The sequence below is a fragment of the Sus scrofa genome, chromosome 13 (assembly GCF_054392235.1).
Source record: "Sus scrofa isolate SSC_HxYL_T2T_F1_AM1 chromosome 13, Sscrofa_HxYL_maternal_Yorkshire_Landrace_v2.0, whole genome shotgun sequence".
Lineage (NCBI taxonomy): Eukaryota > Metazoa > Chordata > Mammalia > Artiodactyla > Suidae > Sus > Sus scrofa.
This window is the reverse complement of record NC_139395.1, coordinates 166,180,086-166,202,730: the sequence shown is the minus strand read 5'-3', so window position 1 is coordinate 166,202,730 and position 22,645 is coordinate 166,180,086. Positions and strand designations below refer to the sequence as shown.

At 36.4% G+C, this 22,645-nt stretch overlaps 1 protein-coding gene and 1 long non-coding RNA gene across 11 annotated transcripts in view; both read right to left on the bottom strand.

Moving 5' to 3' along the window:
* The window catches only part of CD47 (CD47 molecule), a 59,677-nt gene that overhangs the window by 13,492 nt on the left and 23,540 nt on the right, over positions 1-22,645 (bottom strand). For 7 of the 10 annotated variants that reach the window (XM_084987037.1, XM_084987038.1, XM_084987039.1 and 4 more), the window contains 4 exon segments: positions 4,755-4,862; positions 3,210-3,302; positions 1,712-1,804; positions 75-167 (listed from right to left, as the gene is read on the bottom strand). In XM_084987037.1, coding sequence (XP_084843163.1) covers positions 75-167; positions 1,712-1,804; positions 3,210-3,302; positions 4,755-4,862 — 387 coding nt within the window. 10 annotated transcript variants of the gene reach the window in all.
* LOC146397746 (uncharacterized) lies at positions 11,060-17,500 on the bottom strand. The gene is made up of 2 exons (XR_014824917.1): positions 14,003-17,500; positions 11,060-12,495 (listed from the first exon to the last, which is right to left on the bottom strand). It is a non-coding gene; the product is annotated as an uncharacterized LOC146397746 (long non-coding RNA).

Here is a 22,645-nt window from a genome sequence, read left to right as displayed (position 1 = left end):
GTAAGAATCAATCAAAAGCATTTCCCAGATTATATATGTGAAATTCTTGGCTAACAATAATAAGGCTGACTTACCAACACATTTCATATAAACTAGTCCAAGTAATTCTGCTAGAGCTATAATACCCAAACCTGAAATCAGAAGAGGGCCATGCACTGGGGTACACTCTGTAAAAACAAATACAATTTTATGTTAGAAATTCACATAAAATAACTGAGTTTCTGAAAAGAACTGACAACAAAAGTGATAATATCAAGTTTTAAGGAGAGTATTTCTTTTTCTAATTATCAAGAAACAAAAATTATCTACGTACATTCATCACTATTAAGTCAGTTAGTGAAGTGACTCCAAATTATTAAAAGAAAAAAGCCTTATCTGCAGAACATGTACCTTATCAATCAAGACTAATGGAAAAATAGTCTGTAAAGCATAAGGATCCAACCAACTAGATGGAACCTGGTTATTTTGAAAGCTTTCCCACAAATACAGGCATAGCAGTTTAGCGACTCGAATGATCAGCCTACAAGCCATATACAGCCAATAGTCTCACGGCAATGTGGAAAGCACCACTCTCAGTGGGGTGAAGAGAAGAGTTATTAAAGAAGAGCTCACAACACCAAATGGTGGCAAGGATGTGGAGCAACAGGAATTTCCATTCATTGCTGGTGGCAATGCAAAATGGTACAGCTACCTTGGAAGACAGTTTGGCAATGTGTTAGAAAACTAAATATACTCTTCATACACAAACCAGCAATTGCACTCCTTGGTATCTACCTGAATGGAGCTGAAACTTATATCTACACAACAGATATGTGGGTGTTCAGAGCAACTTTACTCTTAATATCCCCAAAATGAGCAACCAAGATGTCTCTCAGTAGGGGATAAACAAAGTGTGGTACACTCATACAATGGAATGTTATTCAGTACTACAGACTGTATGATTCAAATTGTAAGACTCTGGAAGATGCAAAATTATGAAGAAAGTGAAAAGATTAGTGGTTTGCCAGGGGTTTAGGGGGAGGAAGGATGAGTAGGCAGAGCAGAGGATTTTTAGGGCAGTGAAACTTTTCTATATGATATCATGTCTATAACTACAATGCATGTCATAATACATTTATCAAAATCAGGGAGTTCCCATTGTGGCACAGTGGTTAACAAATCCGACTAGGAACCATGAGGTTGCAGGTTCAATCCCTGGCCTTGCTCAGTGGGTTAGGGATCTGGCGTTGCTGTGAGCTGTGGTGTAGGTCGCAGATGCAGCTCAGATCCCTTGTTGCTGTGGCTGTGGCATAGGCCAGCAGCTACAGCTCCGATTAGACCCCTAGCCTGGGGATCTCCATATGCTGCGGGAGCAGCCCTAGAGAAAGGAAAAAAGACAAAAAAAAAAAAAAATCATAGAATGTACAACACTAAGAATGAACCCTAATGTAAAACTATGGATTTGGGGTGATATTATGTCAATGCTAATTCAACAACTATAACAAATTTACCATTCTGGTGGGGGATGCTAACAGAGGAGGAAGCTGTTATGTGGGGTATATGGGAACTCTCTGTGCTTTCCACACAATTTTGCTGCGAACTTAAAATCACTCTAAAAAATAAAGTCTATGTATTTAAAAAGAAGAAGAAAGAAAAAGAGGGAAAGAAGAGCTCTGTTCAAGAGACATCTCTAGTAAGACAAAGTGAGAGTGGAGAAGGATGGGGCTCTTACCTGAGACGCAGAGGCTAAGTCCAACCACAGAGAGCACATGGCCCAATACCTGAAGGATCAATATGGCAATGGTGAAGGAAGACATTCCAAGAGCTGGAGAGAGGAACAGTGGGTTGAGAATCTTTAAGAAGAAATCACTCCTGCTTGTATTTTGTGCAATCAAGAATAATATCCTATAACCAAAGATGGTCTCTAGAGTTCTTTGTCAGACAGTAGATTCTTTTCCAGTGATCCAGACCTTGTCTTCCCACACAAGTAGTCAGCTCCAGATTTACACATTCAGCAACCTTTTATTTTCACAGTCAGCTGAGCTGGACTGATAGTTTTAACCAAAAAATTTTTTTTTTTTTTTGTCTTTTTAGGGCCATACCCGCAGCATATGGAGGTTCCCAGGCTAGGAGTCAAATTGGACCTGTAGCTGCTGGTCTACACCATAACCACAGCAATGCAGGATCTGAGCTGCGTCAGCTCACGGCAACGCCAGATCCCCGACCCACTGAGTAAGGCCAGGGATCAAACCCATGTCTTCATGGAAACTAGTTGGGTTCATTTAAAACAATGCTCCTTTTACCACACCTGTGCATTTTACCACATGAATGGCTCTTATGCTTGGCTTTGCCACATGTGCACAAAGTTGCTCTAGCTGAGAGAACCATTATGCCAACACACCACTGTAAACATCCTGACCTCTATCTGCTGTGTCTAGATCTGTGATTTTATAACAAACTGATACCTTTCCAATGTGCAGTAAGCCAGAGATAGGCTCTAAGGCTGAGAGTTAAACACAAATGGAAAAAAACAGACTTTAATAACAATAAAAATGTTAGTGATTTATGCTCAAAATGCAGTGAAAATGACATCAGTTATAGGTTGGCTATCTGCATCACTGTTTAAAACTACTATGTTCAGATCTGCCAGTAACTAAAAAAAATAATAAAGCCACTATTTATCATTTATAATCCTATTTTGTAGAACTAGTTTTTTTAAACAGAGAGGCACAGCAAAAGAAGAGAGAGGGCATGTTTTATATCTACTTTTTTTAGCTTCCAAAAACTGAAATAAAAATATGAAGATAATCATTAAAAACTACACAGAATAATTTAAAAAAACCACTGACATCAAATATATATGAAAACCATTTTTTACAAGATAACTGAAAGCCTTGAAAACCTAAGTTAACTTTAAAATTATATGAAATTAAAATTATATTAAATTTATAAAAATATGTAAAATTTCATAAAATTTATTATGTAAAATTATATATATTTATATATAATTATAAACATTTATAAAATTACATAAAATTAAGAATTACATAAAACTAAAACCATATGGGGAAATGTCACTAAAAGTAGCTTGAGAAATCTTTTTTTGGGGGGGGATCTTTTAATAAACCAACTTCCACTGCATTATTTAAAAAAATAAAATATTTTAACCAAAATTGCTTCTTTTTAATGAAAAAAGAGGGCAAAATCATACTATAATAACAAATACTCACCCATCATAAACACACAGTATTGAAGTAATATTAATATTGCTGTAGGGATTACAATTAAACCAAGTCCACAAGCATTCTTTGTTGAATATTCACCTGTTAATAATTAAAAATAATAATTAATATCTTCCTTCATACTTCCTCTTATGGAATGTTAAAAGTACTAAATGCATTAAATGCATTAATCTCAATACTACTAGTATAAAGTTTAAAAATATGTTTTTCCCTGAACTTAACACAAAATAAATGACTACTTTTTGACTATTCAAGACTAAGCTTAAGACATCTATTTTTTTTTTCCTTTTTTCTTTTTTTCTTTTACAGCTGTACCTGCAGCATATGGAAGTTCCTGGGCTGGGGGATGAATTGGAGCTGCAGCTGCTGGCCTATGCCACAGCCATAGCAACACACAATCTGAGAGGCTTACGCCACAGCTTGCAGCAATGCCTGATTCTTTATCCACTAAGCAAGGCCAGAGACTGAATGCACATCCTCACAGAAACTATGCCAGGTTCTTAACCTGCTGAGCCACAATAGGAACTCCCAAACTTAAGACATCTTTATGTCAACATCTAAGTCTCAACATATCAAACCTTGAACTGGCTCTGCCTCCTTCTTAACTACCTTACATAATTCCAGTGATAAACTCTGGAATCTCTTACCTTTCCCTTCATTTGCTACATTTAATCTGTCCCAAAGCAGCTGTTCATTCAAGTTGTCTTCTGAATGCATCTCCTTCCTCCCCATGTCTTTACTAATTCTAGGTGCAAAGAGAACTGCCAAGTTTATGTTCCTAAATATTACACTGATACTGTATTCTACTCAAACCAAAAACCAATAAAGGCTTTCCACAGTCTGAACTCTTGAGTTGTGGCCTGTCTTTCTCTGCTGTTCTTTCCATGGGCTGTGTACCCTTACTTCCCACTCATGTTGCCATCTCCAAGGGCAACTGCAGTTCCAGACACATTTGCTTCCCATATTCATTCCCATTTCCATGTCTTGGCCTCAGTGGTTGAATGGTGGCCTAAAGACACATTCACCTCCAAATCCCCTGAATCTGTGAATAGTAACTTATATAGCAAAAGAGTGAGTATTATATTTTACTGTAAGATCTATGATTAAGTTAAGGATTATAGATTAACCAGGTGGGTCTTGACTCCAATGACAAGTATCTTTGTAACAGAGAGGCAGAGGGAAGTTTAGTGAAGACACAGAGGCGAGGGGAGGTGAGGAGAGGACAATGTGACACAGAGGAAATTGGAGTTATGCTGCCAAAAGTCAAGAATCTGCACAGATTGGCAGCAAACACTAGAAGCCAGAAGAGGCAAGAAAGGAGTCTCCCCTAGCATCTCGGGAGGGTGGACAGACCTGGGGACTTTTTTATTTCAGACTTATGGCCTCCAGAACTGTGAGAGAATTTCTTTTGTTTTAAGATTCCCCGTTTGTGGTGATGTGTTATAGCAGCTCTAGGAAACTACCATGCACCTTCTCAGAAATGCCCTCCGCCTTAGCAATCCCGCCTTCCCTCATAGTAACTGTCTATCTTACCTGGGATGAAAAGAATGGCTCCAACAATGACAATGATAGTGAGCATTAGTCCAGCAACTAATAGAAAAATGGTTTTCTCCTTCGTATAACTGGATTTATATTTAAGAGCTTAAAAAAAAAACACAAAGAATTACAGGAGCTCAATCACAAGAAGCGAAATGATTTCTGTAACTTACAAGGTGCAAAGATTAAACTGATAACTTACTATAATTGAATAACCTTCGAGGAGCAACTCCTTCATATCATGTCAAGCCATCTCAAATTTTTTTCTAACATGTCAATGACTAAATGGTGTCATGGCAGTATAAATATGAATGCTGAATTTATTGGTGACATTTTATTCCCTTAGGGTGAAGTTATATACATCAGGCTTTCCTAATCATGGCATTACTAATATTTTGGATCAGATAAGTTGCTGTTGTTAGGGGGCTGTTCCGCGCATTATAGAATGTTTAGTACCATCCCTGACCTCTACACATTATATGCCAGTAACAGCCCCCCCCCCCATTATATGCCATGTCAATCAAAAATGTCTCCAGACAATGTCAAATATCCCCTGAGGGGCAAAACTGCTTCAGGTTTACAACTGATATACACAATACTGATGAGAAAAAACTGGCTAGTTGGTAATAATGAGAAAAAGAGAATTTTGTTGCACTTTATGTAAAATCAGTAAAGCATCTGGAAATCTATATTTTTTTGTTTGTTTTGAAGACATAGAATAAACATTGGGACAAATCACACCCTCTTGAAATCCTGAGGTGGGAGGAAATGCCTAAGTTGTTTAACTAAAATTAATTTCATAAAAATAAACTACAAATACTTAACAGGTATGAACAAACAAAATTTGCTTTTGATGTTATTACCTTTATTGTCTAGTGTCCAGTTTCCCTAAATGAATAATATAATGCCTAAAACAAGTCTGAAAATAGTATTGTTATCATATATTCATCTCTTGGGTTTGGTTAATATTAAAATTAATTTTTCATGAACAAAGTTGTTAAAAGTAACCTCAAACATACTGCATGAGTGACTGTGCTGTTTCATCCACACATGCTACTTACCATTCCATTAATCAATGGGTGAGGGGGAAATTTCAAATAATCTTATATTTAGCATCCACGAAAATGACAAACAGATCAATTACGGTGAAAACAACAAATAAACCCCTAAGTGACATGATAAAAACTTATGTTTAAGGTGTTATAACCTTGGGTTAGATTACAACCTATGGTTAAGGTATTTAAGGTCTAATACAGGCACCTGAATTTAAAATCTCTACTCATACTCTATTTACTTATTTATTTATTTATTTATTTATTTATTTATTATTTTTAGGGCTGCATCTGCGGCATATTGAAGTTCCCAGGCTAGGGGTTGAATCAGAGCTGTAGCTGCCGACCTATGCCATGGCCACAGCAATATGGGATCTGAGCCGCGTCTGTGACCTACACTACAGCTCATCACAATGCCAGATCCTTAAATCACTGAGGGAGGCCAGGGATTGAACCCGCATCCCCCTGGATACAAGTCAGGTTCATTACCACTGAGCCATGACAGGAATTCCTCTACTCCCACTGTGGATTGTAATCTCAACTTTGTCCTCTTTAGGGGGAGATGAAGGGCTAATCAGTAATTAATCCTTAAGTGAGCAAGTGAAATCCACAAGAATCAAAAAGAAGTAAGAAACAACACGGCAAGCTCTCCAGGCTTTCATCTGATCCACCAAGTCTTGGAACTTATGTGACTATGACTCAGTCATATCCCTGCCTTCTTAAAGGGTACAGATTTTGAGCTTTCCTATTTTCTAAGGAAAAATACAGTAAAAAGGTCACAAAATACAAAGGCACAGATAGAAAAAAGAAACTTTCTCTAGACATTTGTCAGGGTTTCCATCTTAATCCCATTATTTAAAAAGAGCTTGAACATTATGCAAAAGGATTATAAAATAGAAACTGTTTCAAATGTACCTCACAATCAATCAAACATTTATAAGAGACTCTTCTAGATTTAATTCAATACCTAAAAGAGCTACACAGATCAAGCAACAAGAATTCACCTTAAGAGTATAGCAGAAGTTCATGCAAAAAGGCTGACTTGTACATTTTTTTTTTAAAAATCTTTTTAGGGCCACACCTGCAGCATATGGAAGTTCCCAGGCTAGGGGTTGAATCAGAGCTGTAGCTGCTGGCCTACCCCACAGCCATAGCAATGCGGGATCCAAGCCGCATCTGTGACCTACACCACAGTTCACAGCAATGCCAGATCCTTAACCCACTGAGTGAGGCCAGGGATGGAACCCACATTCTCATGAATACCAGTTGCGTTCATTACCGCTGAGCCACAAAGGAACTCCTGACTTATACCATTCTTAAGAAAACTAAGAGTTTAAACCCATATAAAATTCAACCTCTTCAGGCTTAGAAGAGATATAGGAGAAAAATAATGTTGACCATAGAAACAAAAATAAAATACCACAAAACACTACTGATTGACAGTGTTTTTCAGAAAGGTTTTTTCAAACCTTTTTGAGGTGGCTTTAGTTCCTGTTGATTTGTTCAACTACTACTTATTTTCAAGGCATTTAAATTCTTTAAAATTAAGCAGCCATTCCTAACAAGTAACCACTGGCAACGAAAGATTATGTCCATGCTCTCTTTAGTGAATCTTTAAAAAGGGTTTCTTTTGACTCACTTCCTTTGCTCACAATGGACACATTTTAGCAGGTTCCATAGCAAGTCTGGAGAAGGTATCCTGTTGCTAGGCCCATCTGTTAATTTTTCCAGCATATCTGAATGTTTTGTCAGGAATCTGATAGAGATGCCATAGAACCCAATAATCTCCAGGATTTTTTTGGTGACTTTTTTCTTGTCCTTTAAAAAGTGGATTTATTCTTATTTATCAAACCTAAAAAAACTTTAAATGCAACAATGAAAATAAATTCAAATAATTCCCCGAATATTCAGCATTAAGATAAAGATGATTTAATGTGTTCTTAACTTCCTGGTATGATTTTCTGGCTACTTAACAAGACAATCTATGTAATTTTTAATATTTGCATGCTTTAGACAATTCCCCTTAGCTAAAAGTACTGAAATCAATGCAGTGCAATGCAAAATAGGGGAAATACAGTATTTACTTTTTTTGCAATGCAATTTTTTTTATTAAAGTATAGTTGATTTACAATGTTGTTTCAATGTCTGCTGTATAGCAAAGTGACCCAGTCAAACATCTACAGAAAAAAGAATGTATATACAGTATTTACACTTTTAAAAGACTTATTATTTCAGCTCAGTTTGAGGTTTACAAAAAATTGAGAGAAAGGTACAAGGAATTACCATATACTCCCTGCTCCCACACATGCATGGCCTTCTTCATTATCAACTTCACTCACCAAAATGATACATACATATTTTTTAACAAGGATCAACCTGCACTGGCCCATCATAATCACCCCAAATCTAGAGTTTACATTACAGTTCGCTCTTGGTGCTATACACTCTATGGGTTTATACAAATGTATAATGCCATATGCCCAATACTATATATCATACAGAATATTTTCACGGCCTAAAAATCTGTGCTCTGCCAATGCATCTCTCCTCCCTGTTGTCCACCCTTAGCAACCAATCATCTCCTGTCTCCATACTTTTGCCTTTTCCACAGTGTTTTATAGTTGGAATCACAGTGTACACAGCCTTTTCATATGGGCTTCTTTCACTTAGGAATACATATTTAAGGTTCCTCCATGTCTTTTTGTGATTGATAGCTCATTTCTTTTTAGTGCTGAATAACATTCCATGGTCTGGATATACACTTTATCCATTCTATTGAAGAACACCTTAAAACTTGCTTCTAAGTTTTGGCAATGATGAACAAAGTTTCTACAAACATCCTTGTGTCGGTTTCTGTGTGGACTTAAGTTTTCAACTTCATTTGGGCAAATACCAAGGAGCATGATTACTGGATCATCTGGAAAGAGTATATTTAGTTTTGTATAAAACTGTCAAACTGTTTTCCAAAGTGGCTGTACCATTTTGCATTCTCACTAGCAATGCATGATGTTTGAGAGTTCCTGTCACTCCATATTCAACCAGCATTGGGTGTGGTCAATACTTAAAATTTTAAACGAACTTGTAAACTTAGTGCTGACACAGTAACAGCAAATATATGGGGAGACAATATCAATTTTTTTCAACAAATTAGGAATTCTAAAAGTTTCCCTTTCATGCCTTCTATAAAATAATTAAATCTAGTTAGCTACTTCTCAGAGATGACGTAGGTGGTTCATTCATTTGTTCTATGAATGTTTACTGTGTGCCAACCATGTACCAGACCCTGTTATTAGTCCAAGTCATATCAACCAAATTGATGTATGACTAGAGGTTACTTTATTCAGTAATAATTGATCAAGCACCTACTATGTGACAATCACTACTCTTAGTGCTAGCAACGAAAAAAGACAGATATACTTCTGCTCAATGCTCCTTACATTCTAACATGCGAATGAATGTGTTTTGGTTGTGGGGAGTGAGTGACAGGGAGTATTACTCCCAGATCTTCTTCTCTAGTTAAATAAAAGGTGTGGGTCTGGTGTGGGTCTACTCTAGCCTAAAAAAGCCCTATTATGTATTTTATCTTTCAAATTCATGTGAACAGAGAAATGACACATCCCTCTAGCCATCTGAAGAAAGGTGGCTAATACGATGAACAGATATTCCATTAAGGTTTCCTCGTCTCCTTGTCACTGACATAAAGCATATACAAGACAGAATGCAGGTTGTGGTTGATGAATTCTAGTGAAATTACCAGGCTCAACTTGGAAATCAAATAAAACCTATCATCTTAGTTTTCACGATGCTCCAAAGATGAGATTCAATAAGCCCATATAGATCCACACAGACCGAAGTCCATCTAACAAAACCTGAAAATCCATAAATTCAATGCCTGTTCTAAACACATGGCACTTAGATGACCCACGCACTAAGGGGTTAGTGAGTCAGTAATGAGATAGGAAGGCTAACCAGTGAGGTGTAATGCACATCAAATAAAAAGTAAATCATAAAAGGAGACATACCTTTGATTTTATTATTACAGTGCTATTTTCTGGTAACTCTAAGGAAGTAATTTAAGGGTGGTTTTGGTATCTGTTGAGCTGCACATCAATACTGTCTCATTGCAGATAAAACATACCTGATAAGTTTTAAAATAAAACTACAATTTCAAATTTTTTATTTAATTAAATTTAAATTACTATTTAAAAATATTTAACACGCTTATTAAAAAAACAATGAAGGTGTTGTGAAACTGGAGCGGGGTAGAAATGAATATTAATGCCAATAATAAACTGATTACTTGCCAGAAGGTAAAATAATTTTATAATGAACTCCATATACTATCCAACTTGCTTTGATGAAACAATTTTGTCAAGATGAAGACTGACTAGAAATCATATCCCCAGTTTACAGGACCCAGAAATAAAAGAGTCTAAGCTTTGTGAAGCCTGAGCTTTGAAGTACTTTGAATATAAAAGATAAGAGAAAAAGGATGTCTTAACACACTAACTTCCTTTCCTTGGTTCTAAACATTCCTGGACTTGTGAATGGTACCACACCCTCAGAATATATGCAGGAAGTTGGGATGTTTGAATTCAGAAAGGGTCAAAGGAATAGCAACTGTATTTCTACAGAAGAGTTTATTGCTGAGCTATGGTTTTTTAAGTTCCTTCCACAATAAAACCAGTGTACAAAAAAAAAACATGATTTAATAACAGAATTTGATATTATGTGGACAAAACCAAGGAAAAGCAATGGGAGTTCAAGATTATTTAATAGAATTTTTTTTTTTTTTTTTGCTTGTTAGGGCTGCGCCCATGGTGCATGGAGGTTTCCAGGCTAGGGGTTGAATCAGAGCTGCAGTGGCCAGCCTACGCCACAGTCCCAGCAATGTGGGATCTGAGCCGTGTCTGCAACCTACACCACTGCTCACAGCAATGTGGATCCTTAACCCAGTGAGTGAGACCAGGGAGCGAACCTACATCCTCTTGGATTTGGGGTCATTGCTGCTGAGCCACAGTAGGAACACCTAGAATTCTTTGTAATAATACTTATTATGATGATGTTTTACCTTCCCAGATAGAAATTTCCTTATGTAGAAGTCTTTACTTCTTCAGAATAATTTTTCTAATCCACAAAGAAATTTCATTCTTTCATGCCTAATCACTTTCAATATTAAGCTACTCCTCAAGATTGGACTAAAAGTCTTGGTAGGATCTCAATACTGTTGTGATGAATTTTTTCCTTGAATTTTTCAACAATTTCTACAGATACCTAAACAAATACCTCTGACAAAAATCCTGGTGAAATAATCTTGAGCAGGGACTAGAAAGTTAGAAAATGAAAGGAAATATGTCTAGACTGCACAAATTTGAAATAAATTACATCTGTCCCCACTTTGTCCCAATTATGTATGAATTTCAGTTAACATTATTTAGTTAAATAACACAAGTCCCCCCAAAACACAATTCAAGTTTCATTTACCACAATATATGAACATAGTAACTGCATAAAGTGTAAACTTCACTGCTATCTCCTCGGTCCACAAATCACTACATAAATAACAGATGTGTATCATGATCTCTGACCAATCATGTCACTCTTTTCGAAGACTGCTGGTGACTGGTCACTGCACATCTGGTACTCAATTCACACACAGACAGCAAAGCATATGCTGTTACTTCCTGGCTCCCAGTAATAAACCACTGTGACATTTTACAATGGATAATTAAAACCAGAAACTGGGCAATAAAGATGAAAGAGCAAAGAAACGAGATGTGATAATGCTAGAAGTATAATTCAAATAGAACATAGACTAGTTGACTGTGGAATATCAACACTACTGTCATTCCAGACTCTAGACGTGCAGCCAGAATAACTTAGTAAAAGTGAACTTATTGGCATACATGAGGACAGTGAGGAGGTTGTGACAAAAAATGAAGCTGTCCCAGAAGAAGTGACTCTGGCAAAGAACTTCACATGAAAGGAACTCTTGGAGATAGTTCACGACAACAGAACTGCAAAAGATAGTTCATGACACTGAAAGTGCTGGAAGTTGATTCAATCTTAGAAAGGAGTATGGCAATTCACCAAGGCATAGACAAGATGTTTGCTCTGTATTCAAACCATACGACAAGAAGGCAAGCATTTTTCAAACTACTCTTGATAAAAATACTTTAATTCTCAATGTTTTTTTAATGTTTTAATTGATCAAGTATTAAATATTAGTTTTACTGTTTTTTTCATTTCCTAATAGTTATTGCTGATAGTAAGAGAGCTTTTAATGTTTTGATAAAAAATTTAAAATCCCTGCTAAGGGATTAACCTCCAAAATATACAAATATCTCATGAAACTTTATATATATAACAAAAACCCAGAAAACCTGATCAAAAAAAAAAAAAGAGGGCAGAAGGTCTAAATAATCTCGGAGCTGTTTCCTAAGCATAAGATTCCGCTTAGAAGTTTGTAAGCTAAAGCTGTGGGCAAAGGTCTTTAGGAACAGTTGCCTGTTAGAGAACTTTGCCTTTAAAATGTAGTCTAGTGCTCACCATATTTGGGAGCCCTTGGTTTCCAGAGTTTAGAATTTTTTCCCCAGAGTTCCCACTATGGCTCGGTGGAAACAAACCTAGCTAGTATCCATGAGGTTGTGGGTTCAAACTCTGGCCTCACTCAGTGTGTTAAGGATCTGGCATTGCCGTGAGCTGTGATATAGGTCACAGATGTGGTTCAGTTCCCACATTGCTGTGGCTGTGGCATAGGCCAGCAGCTGTAGCTCCGATTTGATCCCTAGCCTGGGAACTTCCATATGCAGCACCTGCTGCCCTTTTAAAAAAAAAAAAAAGAAGTTTTTTTTTTTTTTTTCTCAGTAGGATCAATGGCATCCTGATATATAGTTCAAGATATGTTCTAGTATAAAGAAACTCCTTCTCCTCAAACTGAAAGCATAATCTGCTGTCTTTACTGGATGTCTAAGCTGACAGAAAGTCTAGGTTTTCTCTTGGATCCACCAGAAAGAATGACATACAGAGCTAAAAACAACCAGAACCCCCCCCCGCCCCTGTGGTCAAGTACAGACCATAAATGGTAATTAGAACAAGTTAAAAGGAACTGGAAATCTAGAAAGTGAAAGTCATGGGTCTGAGTTACTATTAATACTTTAGGAGCTGTAAACTTCCATATTCTAAGAAATCCATAACCAAGGAGGGGCTTTCTTGGTGGAATCCCCAGGACATAAACAGAAGAGTATCAGGGGAAAACCTGATCTAGGTTAATGTCTATTCCAAAGATGTGACATAAGGCACAGAACATGTACACTTACACATCTCTTTAATAGAAATGTGAGTGCGACAAAGCCAGGGGGAACATACATTTCACTTCTACATCTTTAGCACACAGCACAGTGCCTAGCCATTAGCAGGCACCCTGTTGAGACATTTGCTGAATACATAAATTAGGTCCACATTCTATCTTTTCAATAATAGTTTCATTTACTCAGTGTGTATACCCAGATATAGGTTCACTCCTCATTGGAAAAAAAACAAAACACTCTCAAAATTATTTGAAGACAGGGAGACAGTATAATGTAGTGATAAACAGCACTTGTTCAAATCCCAGTACTACCATAGAACAGCTGGGTGATTGTGGACAAACTGCCTAACCTATCTGTGCCTCTGTTTCTTGTCTATATAATGGGAATGATAAAAATAGTACCTACACCCATTGAGCTCCTGAAAGAAGTAAATGTGATTTCAGATGTAGAGTACTTTGCATAGTGCTTATCTGCAAAGCACGAGCTCTACAAATATTTAGGTTCTATTATCACAAAACACCTTTATATGTGAGTGCAGGCTAGGCAAATCAAGTATACAGGTACCTCCTACACCCCCCCCCCCATATTTACTTGTTCTAAGATGAGCTTAAATAAAAAACTGCCACCCCAATTTATTTTAGTTTTATGATCACATTCCTTGAAACATGGCCAATAAATATAAAAATAACACTTATCCTTACTAACAGAAAAATGAAAATTAAAATGGTGTTTTTTCTTTTCCTTTTTTTTTTTTTCGGTCTTTTTAGGGCCACACCCACAGCATATGCAAGATTCCAGGCTACAGGTTGAATCCTACAATGTGGGATCTGAACCACATCTGTGACCTACACCACAGCTCACGGCAATGCCAAATCCTTAACACATTGAGTGGGGCCAGGGATTGAACCCATGTCCTCATGGATACTAGTAGGGTTCATTACTGCTGAGCCACCTTGGGAACTCCAAAGATGGTGTTTTTTCAACCACAGAATTACCAAAGATGTTAGAATTATAATGATGAGGTAAAAGACAGGTATTCTCATCTGCAGTAGTAACTGATACAATGTTGCTGGAAAACATGTTGGCAACAGTATTAAGAGCCTTAAAATACCTTCTCTGCCATTTCTAGTATTATATATCTTTAGCACAGTTACTTTCATAGTATCAAAAAAATTGGAAACATCCTTAATATCCATCAAGATGAGAGTTAAGTAAATTATAGTACATCCGTAAAAGTAGAGCAGAGGCAGCTATAAAAAGATTTCTGAAAATACGGGAGGAAAGTCAGCATGTACAAATATATAAGCTATATGAGACCATTTATGGTCTGACTTAAAGAAAAAAGATAGAATAGGAAGCAGGAAATTCACTAGAATACATCAATAGTTTTCTTCCAGGCTGTGAGACTCCAGACGATTTTTGCTTTTTTTCTCTACACTTCCTATGTTGTATAAAGTATCCTTAAGTGACATGTATCATTTTTTTTAATGAGAAAAACAACTGAAAAGCTTATTTTCTAAAAATATGGCTGACGTGGAACACATTCCTGGTTCAGTCCTCTAAAAATAAGGTGTTACTAATGATAATGCCATGATCAGTGCAGTTCAATTAATCCAAACGCAACAAATCACATTACTGTGAAATAACTTTATAATCTCAGAAAAAGGCTATTTCCTACCTAAATCACATGATGTAGGCCTTAAGGCCTGGGTCGGACAACAGGGTTAAAGGCTTTCCCTAACATCAGTGGATAAGGTCTTGATGCTATACCAGTCTTTTTCTTGATATAAAAGGCTTATTAAGTTCTAAGAAAATTTCCACAAGAATTTTAGACACTGTTTTGAAAGTAAGAATTGTGAAATGTCTTGACAGTTGTTTCCCTTAGCCCTTTCTTCTCCTTTTTTGGCTTTTCTTTTCCTTTTCCCCTTTTAGACAAAAGTTGAGAACAACTTTGAAATCACAAAGCACTTACAGACTGCCATACATTGAGAAGAGTCCTTAGAATATATCATCAGTCACCTGCCTTCCATTTTTATGTATCACTTTAGATACACACAACTTAAACTGAGTAAAAGTAAAATTCATGAAACAAAAGGTCAATCAACTACAATATTTTACTAGGTCTCATTTTATAAAGGTTTCAGAATAAAATAAATAAATGAAATCAGCCAGTAATTACTCCTTGCCTTACATAAATGTTTATTGACCTTCAATGACTATTTCAGTGTGCTACAGAGAGATGAGAGAGACATCTTACATTTTAAAAGTTTAAAAGTTTAGACTTTCACCTCCGAACTTCACTAATTTGGTAAATTTCCTCTGCCAAACTGGTATGGAAATACAGTTGAGTGTAAATATCAACCAGAATGCATAATACGTATTTACCTACTTGAGATAATTCTACCCTGTTGATGCTACATCTGATATAGCATTGAGGTTTGCCCTGAGAAGTTTGGTCACATGATGATTACAGTGAAAAATCAAAGAACATAATTCTCCTGTGGCTACTTCCTTAGAGGCTGCAGAATTGCACAGTAAGGATGACAAAACATGGTTCAAACTGGGTTCTTCTGAGGATGAATACATGTTTACAAAGAAGTTCAAACTGGGAAAATAGAGAGAGGGAAGCCTTAATACTCAAAAGAACAACATCCTTTTCTTTACTGAAGCACAGCTGACATACAATATTAATTTTGGGTGTACAACAAAGCGAATTGACATTTACAAACATTATGAATTGATAACCATAAGTGTAGTAACCATCTGTCACCATACAAAGTTATTGACTATATTTTCCAAGCTGCATATTACATCCCAAGGACTTATTTATTTTATTACTAAAAGTTTGTACCCCTTAATCCTTTTTGCCCTTTTTTCCCATTCCCCCCAAACCTCTCCCCTTTGATGAGGCACTAGTTTACTTTCTGTATTTATGAGTCTATTTTTGTCTTATTCTGTTTGTTCACTTATTTTGTTTTTTAGTTTCCACATATAAGGGAAATCACATGGTATTTGTCTTTCTCTGTCAGAGGTATTTTTCTTACCTAATACCCCCTAGGTCCATCCATATTGTTGCAAATGGCAGGACGGCATTCTTTTTTATGGCTGAGTAATATTCCATTATATATATCACATATTCTGTATCCATTCATCTAATGATGGTCACTTAAGTGGCTTCCACTTCTTGGATATTTTAAATAATGCTGCAGTGAACAAAGGGGTGCATATACCTTTTCAAATTAGTGTTTTAATTTTCTTCAGGTGAATATCCAGGAGTAGAATTGCCTGATTGCATGATAGTTCTATTTTCAAGCTTATTTGGAACCTCCATACTGTTTTCCACAGTGGCTATACCAATTTACATTCCTGCCAACAGTGCACAAAGGTTTCCTTTTCTCCACATCCTTGCCAATACTTGTTATTTATTGCCGCTTTGATGTCAGCTATTCTGACAGGAGTAAGGTGATATCTCATTGTGGTTTTGATTGGCATTTCCCTGATTATCAGTGATGATTGAACATCACTTCATGTGTCTATTGGCCATCTGCATGACTTCCTTGGAAAAGTATCTATTCAGGTCCTCTGTTCATTTTTTAATCAGATTGTCTGTTCTTTTTTTTTGGATATTAACACATGTGAGTTCTTTATACATCTTGGATATGAACCCCTTATCAGTATATCATTTGCAAATATCTACTCCAATTCAGTATTTTGTCTTTTCATTTTTTTGGTGGTTTCCTTTGCTGTGCAAAAGCTTTTTAGTTTGAGGCAGTCTCATTTATTTATTTTTGATTTCGTGGCCATTGCCTGAGGAGACAGATCTAAAAAAACACTGCTAAGACTGATGTCAAAGGGTGTACTGCCTATGGTTTCTTCCAGGACTTTTATGGGTTCAGATTTTACATTTAAATCTTTAATCCATTTTGAGTTTACTTTTGCATATGGTGTGAGAAAGTAATCGAATTTCATTCCTTTGCACATAAATGTCCAGTGTCCCCTGTACTATTTTTAAAAAATTTTATTTTTATTAGAGTATAGTTGATTTACAGTGTTGTCAATTTCTGCTGTATAGCACATTAAGTCATATATATATATATATATATATACACACACTTTTTCTTATATTATCTTCCATTTTGGACTACCCCAAGAGACTGGAGATAGTTTCCTGTGCTATATAGTAGAACCTCATTGCTTATCCATTCTAAATGAAATAATCTGCATCTACCAACACAAACTCCTCAATACTATTTATAGACGAGAGACTGTTTTTTCCCCACTGTATAGTCTTGGGTCCTTTATCGTAAATTAATTGACTGTAAGTATGGGGGTTTATTTCTGGGTTCCCTATTTTGCTCACTGATGTGTATATCTTTTTTCTGCAAGTAACATGCAGTTTTGATTTTAGTAAAGCTTTGTGGTATAGTTTGAACTCAGGAAGAGTGATAACCTGCAGCTTTGCTGTTATTCTTTCTTAAGATTGCTTCTTCAAGGTCTTCTGTATTTCTACATAAATTTTAACATTATTTGCTCCAGTTCTGTAAAGAATGCTATTGGTATTTTGACAGGGATTCATTAAATCTGCAAATTGCTTTGGGCAGTATGGACATTTTAACAATATTAATTGTTTCAATCTATAAGCACAGAATATCTTTCCATTTATCTCTTCAATTTCTTTCATCAAAGTCTTTTTTTTTCTTTTTTTTCAGCCCCACCTGTAGCATATGGAAGTTCCCAGGCCAGGATTTGAATTGGAGCTGCGACTGTGGACTATGCCACAGTAACACTGGGTCTGAGCCGCATCTCTGACCTATGCTGCAGCTTATGGCAATGTCAGATCCTTAACCCACTGAGCAAGGCCAGGGATTGAACTCACATCCTCAGAGAGACAATGCCGGGTCCTTAACCCACTGAGCCACAATACGAACTCCTTTCATCAATGTCTACGTTTTCAGAGTATAGGTCTTTTGCTTCCTTGGTTAAATATATTCTTTTTTTGATGCAACTGTAAATGGGATTGTTTTCTTCTCTTTCTTATAGTTCATTCTATGCAAGAGATTTCTATATATTTATCTTATATGCCACAACTTACTGAATTCATTTACTAGTTCTAATAGTTTTTTGGTGGGAGTCTAAGGTTTTCTATATGTAGTTATCATGTTATCTATAACTGTGACAATTTTGCTTTTTCCTTTCCAATTTGGATGCCTTTTATCTCCCTTTCTTGTTTAATTGCTGTGTCTAGAACTTTCAACACAATGTTAATTAAAGTGGTGAAAGTGGGCATCCCTGTCTTATTCCTAATCTTAGAAGCCTTAAGAATTTCTCCATTGAATGTGATGTTTGCTGTGAGTTTGTTATACATGGTCTTGGTTATGATGGGTATAACCACTCTCAACCCACTTTGTTGAGAGTGGTTATCACCAATGGGTGTTGGAGCGTGTCAAATGTTCTTTCTGCGTGTATTGAGAGGATCAAATGACTTTTATCTTGTTTATGTGTTGTATCATGTTAGATTAATTTGCAGACACTGAACCATCCTTGCATCTCTGGGATAAATCCCACTTGATTATGATATATGCTCCTTTTCATGTATTGCTGAATTCATTTTGCTAGTACTTTGTTAAGGATTTCTGCATCTATGATCATCAGGGATATTGGCCTGTAAATTTTCCTTTTTTCTTAGTGTCTTTGCCTGGTTTTGGTATCAAGATAAATCTGGCCTCAAACAAATCTGAGGGTGTTCCTTCTTCATTTTTTTGGAATAGCTTGAGAGGAACAGGTAATAACTCTTCTTTAAATGTTTACTAGATTTACCAGTAAAGCTATCTGCTCCCTTTTGTCTGTTTGGAGTTTTTTTTTAAATTCTGAAATCAATTTCACTCTCAGAAACTGGTCTGTTCAGATTTTTTATTTCCTCCTGATTCAGTCTTGGCATACTGTGCATTTTAAATTATTTATCTATCCCTTCTAGGTTGTCTAATTTGTTGGTATATAATTGTTTGTAGAAACCTCTTATGATCCTTTTTTTTGGTGGTATAAACTGTGCTGTCATTTCTTAATTTATTTATTTGGTCCTTTCTCTTTTTTCTTGATTTGGCTAAAGGTTTATCAATTTTATCTTTTCAAATAACTAGCCCTTAGCTTCACCGACCTTTTTCACCTTTTTTTTTTTTTTTCAGTCTTCTTTTAAAATTTTTGCTCTGATCTTTATTATTTCCTCTACTAACTTTGGGTTCTGTTGGTTGCTCTTTTCTAGTTCCTTTAGGTATAAAGTTAGGTTGTTTATTTGAAATTTTTTTTTTCTTAAGGAAAGCATGTACCACTATAAACTTCTCTCTTAGAACTGCTTTTGCTGCATCCCATAGATTTTGGATCATTGTGTTTCCATTTTCATTTGTCTCCAGGTATTTTTTGACTTCTCTTATGATTTCTTCAGTGGCCCAATGGTTGTTTAGTGGCATGTTGTTTAGCCTCCATATATTTGTGTTTTTTCCATTTTTCTTTTTGTATTTGATTTCTGTTTTCATGTTTTTACATAGGAAAAGATGCTTGATATGATTTCTACCCTTTTAAATTTACTGAGACTGGTTTTGTGGCTTTGCATGTGATCTACTTTGGAGAATATTCCATGTGCACTTAAAAAGAGTGTGTATTCCATAGTTTGGGGATGGAATGTTCTCTATATTAATTCCACCAAATTTGATGTGTCATTTAAGGCCAATACTTTCTTTTTTTAAAAAATGATAGTTGATTTACAATGTTCTGTCAATCTCTGTTGTCAGCAAAGTGATCCATTTATATATATACATATACTCTTTTTCTCATATCATCTTCTATCATGTTTTGTCTGTTTTCTTATTGATTTTCTGTGCAAATGATCTCTTCATTGATGTTTTAAAGTCTGCTTTTCTTGATAGGAGTATTGCTACTCCGGCTTTCTTTTTGTTCCCATTTGCAAGGAACATATTTTTCCACCCATTCACTTTCAGTCCATAAATGTCTTTAGGTTTGAAAAGAGTCTCCTGCAGGCAGCATATAGATGGTCTCATTTTTGTATCCATTCGGCTACCTTGTGTCTTTTGATTGGAGCATGTAGTCCATTTACATTTAAAGTAATTATTGATAGGTATGCACTTACTGTCAATTTCTTTTTTTCTTTTTTCTCCTGGCTGCACCTGAAGCATGTGGATGTTTCTGGGCTAGGGATCAAACTGTGGCACAAAAACAACCCAAGCTGCTGCAGTGACAGTGCCAGATCCTTAACCTGCTGCATCACAAGAGAACTCTGCTATTGTGTTGTTTTCTGGTTGCTTTTGTAGTTTTTCTCTGATCTTTTCTTCTTTTTTTTCCCTTGTGGTTTTATGATTTTCCTTAGTGTTTGGGTTCCTTTCCCTTTACTTTTTAGGTACCTATTACAGGTTTTTGGTTACCATGAGATTTATATACATAGACCTATGTACACGGCAGATCGTTTTAACCCAACAGTCACTTAAGTTCAAACACATTCTGAAAACTACATTTTTACTCCCCCAACCATCTACATTTTTGCTGTTATAGTTACATCTTTCTACATTTTAAAGACAAATAGCACTTAGTGTATTCATATTTTATTTTACAACTTTTGTCATTTAACCTTCTTTTTAAAACTGACAATCTACTGCCTTTACTATATTATTTGTCTTTGTGTGAGTTTTCCTTTCATATATTTTTTTTTTTTTGTCTTTTGTCTTTTTTTGTTGTTGTTGTTGTTGCTATTTCTTGGGCCGCTCCTGCGGCATATGGAGGTTCCCAGGTTAGGGGTCCAATTGGAGCTGTAGCCACCGGCCTACGCCAGAGCCACAGCAACACGGGATCCGAGCCGCGTCTGCAACCTACACCACAGCTCACGCAACGCCGGATCGTTAACCCACTGAGCAAGGGCAGGGACCGAACCCGCAACCTCATGGTTCTTAGTCGGATTCGTTAACCACTGCGCCACGACGGGAACTCCCCTTTCATATATTTTCTTATCTCTAGTGATGGTCTCGTCTTTTCCATTTAAATAAGACCCTTTAACATTTCTTGTAAGGCAAGTTTAATGGTGATCAACTCTTAGGTTTTGCCTGTCTGGGAAATTCTTTCTCCTTTCAATTCTTAATGACAACCTTGCCAGGTAGAGTAATTTTGTCTGTAAGATTTTTCCTTTCAGCACTTTTAAAATATTCCATTCCTGTCTGACCTGTAAAATTTCTGCTTAAAAAACTGGCTTATAGCATTATGAGGGTTTTCATGATTGTAACCAGTAGTTGTTTTTCTTTTGCCATCTTCTAAAACTCTCTTATCTTTAACTTTTGCCATTTAATCATGACATGTATTGGTGTGTATCTCTTTGAGTGTTTCTGGATACTCTCTATGTTTCCTAGAGCTGAATATCTCTTTCATTCCCCTGATTAGGAAAGTTTTAGCCATTATTTCTTCAAATACATTTTATGCCTCTTTCTTGCTCTCTTCTCCTTCTGGGACCCCTATAATGTGAATATCGGTATGCCTGATGTTGTCCCAAATGTCCCTCAAACTACCCTTATTTTAAAAGTTCTTTCTTTCTATTCAATTTAAGTGACTTCCAGTACTCTGTGTTCCAGATCATTGATCTGTCCTTCTGTATTGTCTAGTCTACTGCTGCTCTCTAATGTATGTTTCATTTCCATTGTTGTATTATTCAGCTCTGATTTTTCTTTTTTTTAATTCTCTCTTTGCTGAAGTTCACACTGTGTTCATCCATTCTTCAGAGTTCAGTTAGCATCTTTATGAGCATTACCTTCAACTAGCAGGTAGATTGCTTATCTGTTTTATTTAGCTCTTCTTCTGAGATTTAATCTTTTTTTTTTTTTTTTTTTTTTTTTTTTGTCTTTTTTGCTATTTCTTGGGCCGCTCCTGCAGCATATGGAGGTTCCCAGGCTAGGGGTCGAATCAGAGCTGTAGCCACCAGCTTACGCCAGAGCCACAGCAACGTGGGATCCGAGCTGCATCTGCAACCTACACCACAGCTCATGGCAATGCCGGATCGTTAACCCACTGAGCAAGGGCAGGGACCGAACCCGCAATGTCATGGTTCCTAGTCGGATTTGTTAACCACTGCGCCACGACGGGAACTCCTTGAGATTTAGTCTTGGTCTTTCATTTGAAACATACTCCTCTGTCTCCTCATACTTCCTAATACTATGTCTATTTTTATGTATTAGGTAGGTCCATTTTATCTCTCAGTGTTATAGAAGTAGCCTTATGTAGGAGATGTCCTGCTGTTTTTCAAAGTCAAACATTCTGGGTGCTTGTATTCTTGGTTTAGGACCCTCAGAATGGGGAGCCTGACATAAGACTGGACCCCTCAGTCCTTGGGGAGGATCTCTGTTGTGATTTTTATTTCCACTTACCCTTAAGTGTGGTCCTGACTAGAATGTCTATCTGCCCCTCCTACTCAACTGGTTGTGGTTTCTTCTTTATATTTTTAGTTTCAGAATGTCTTCTCTACTAGTCTTTAGGTCAT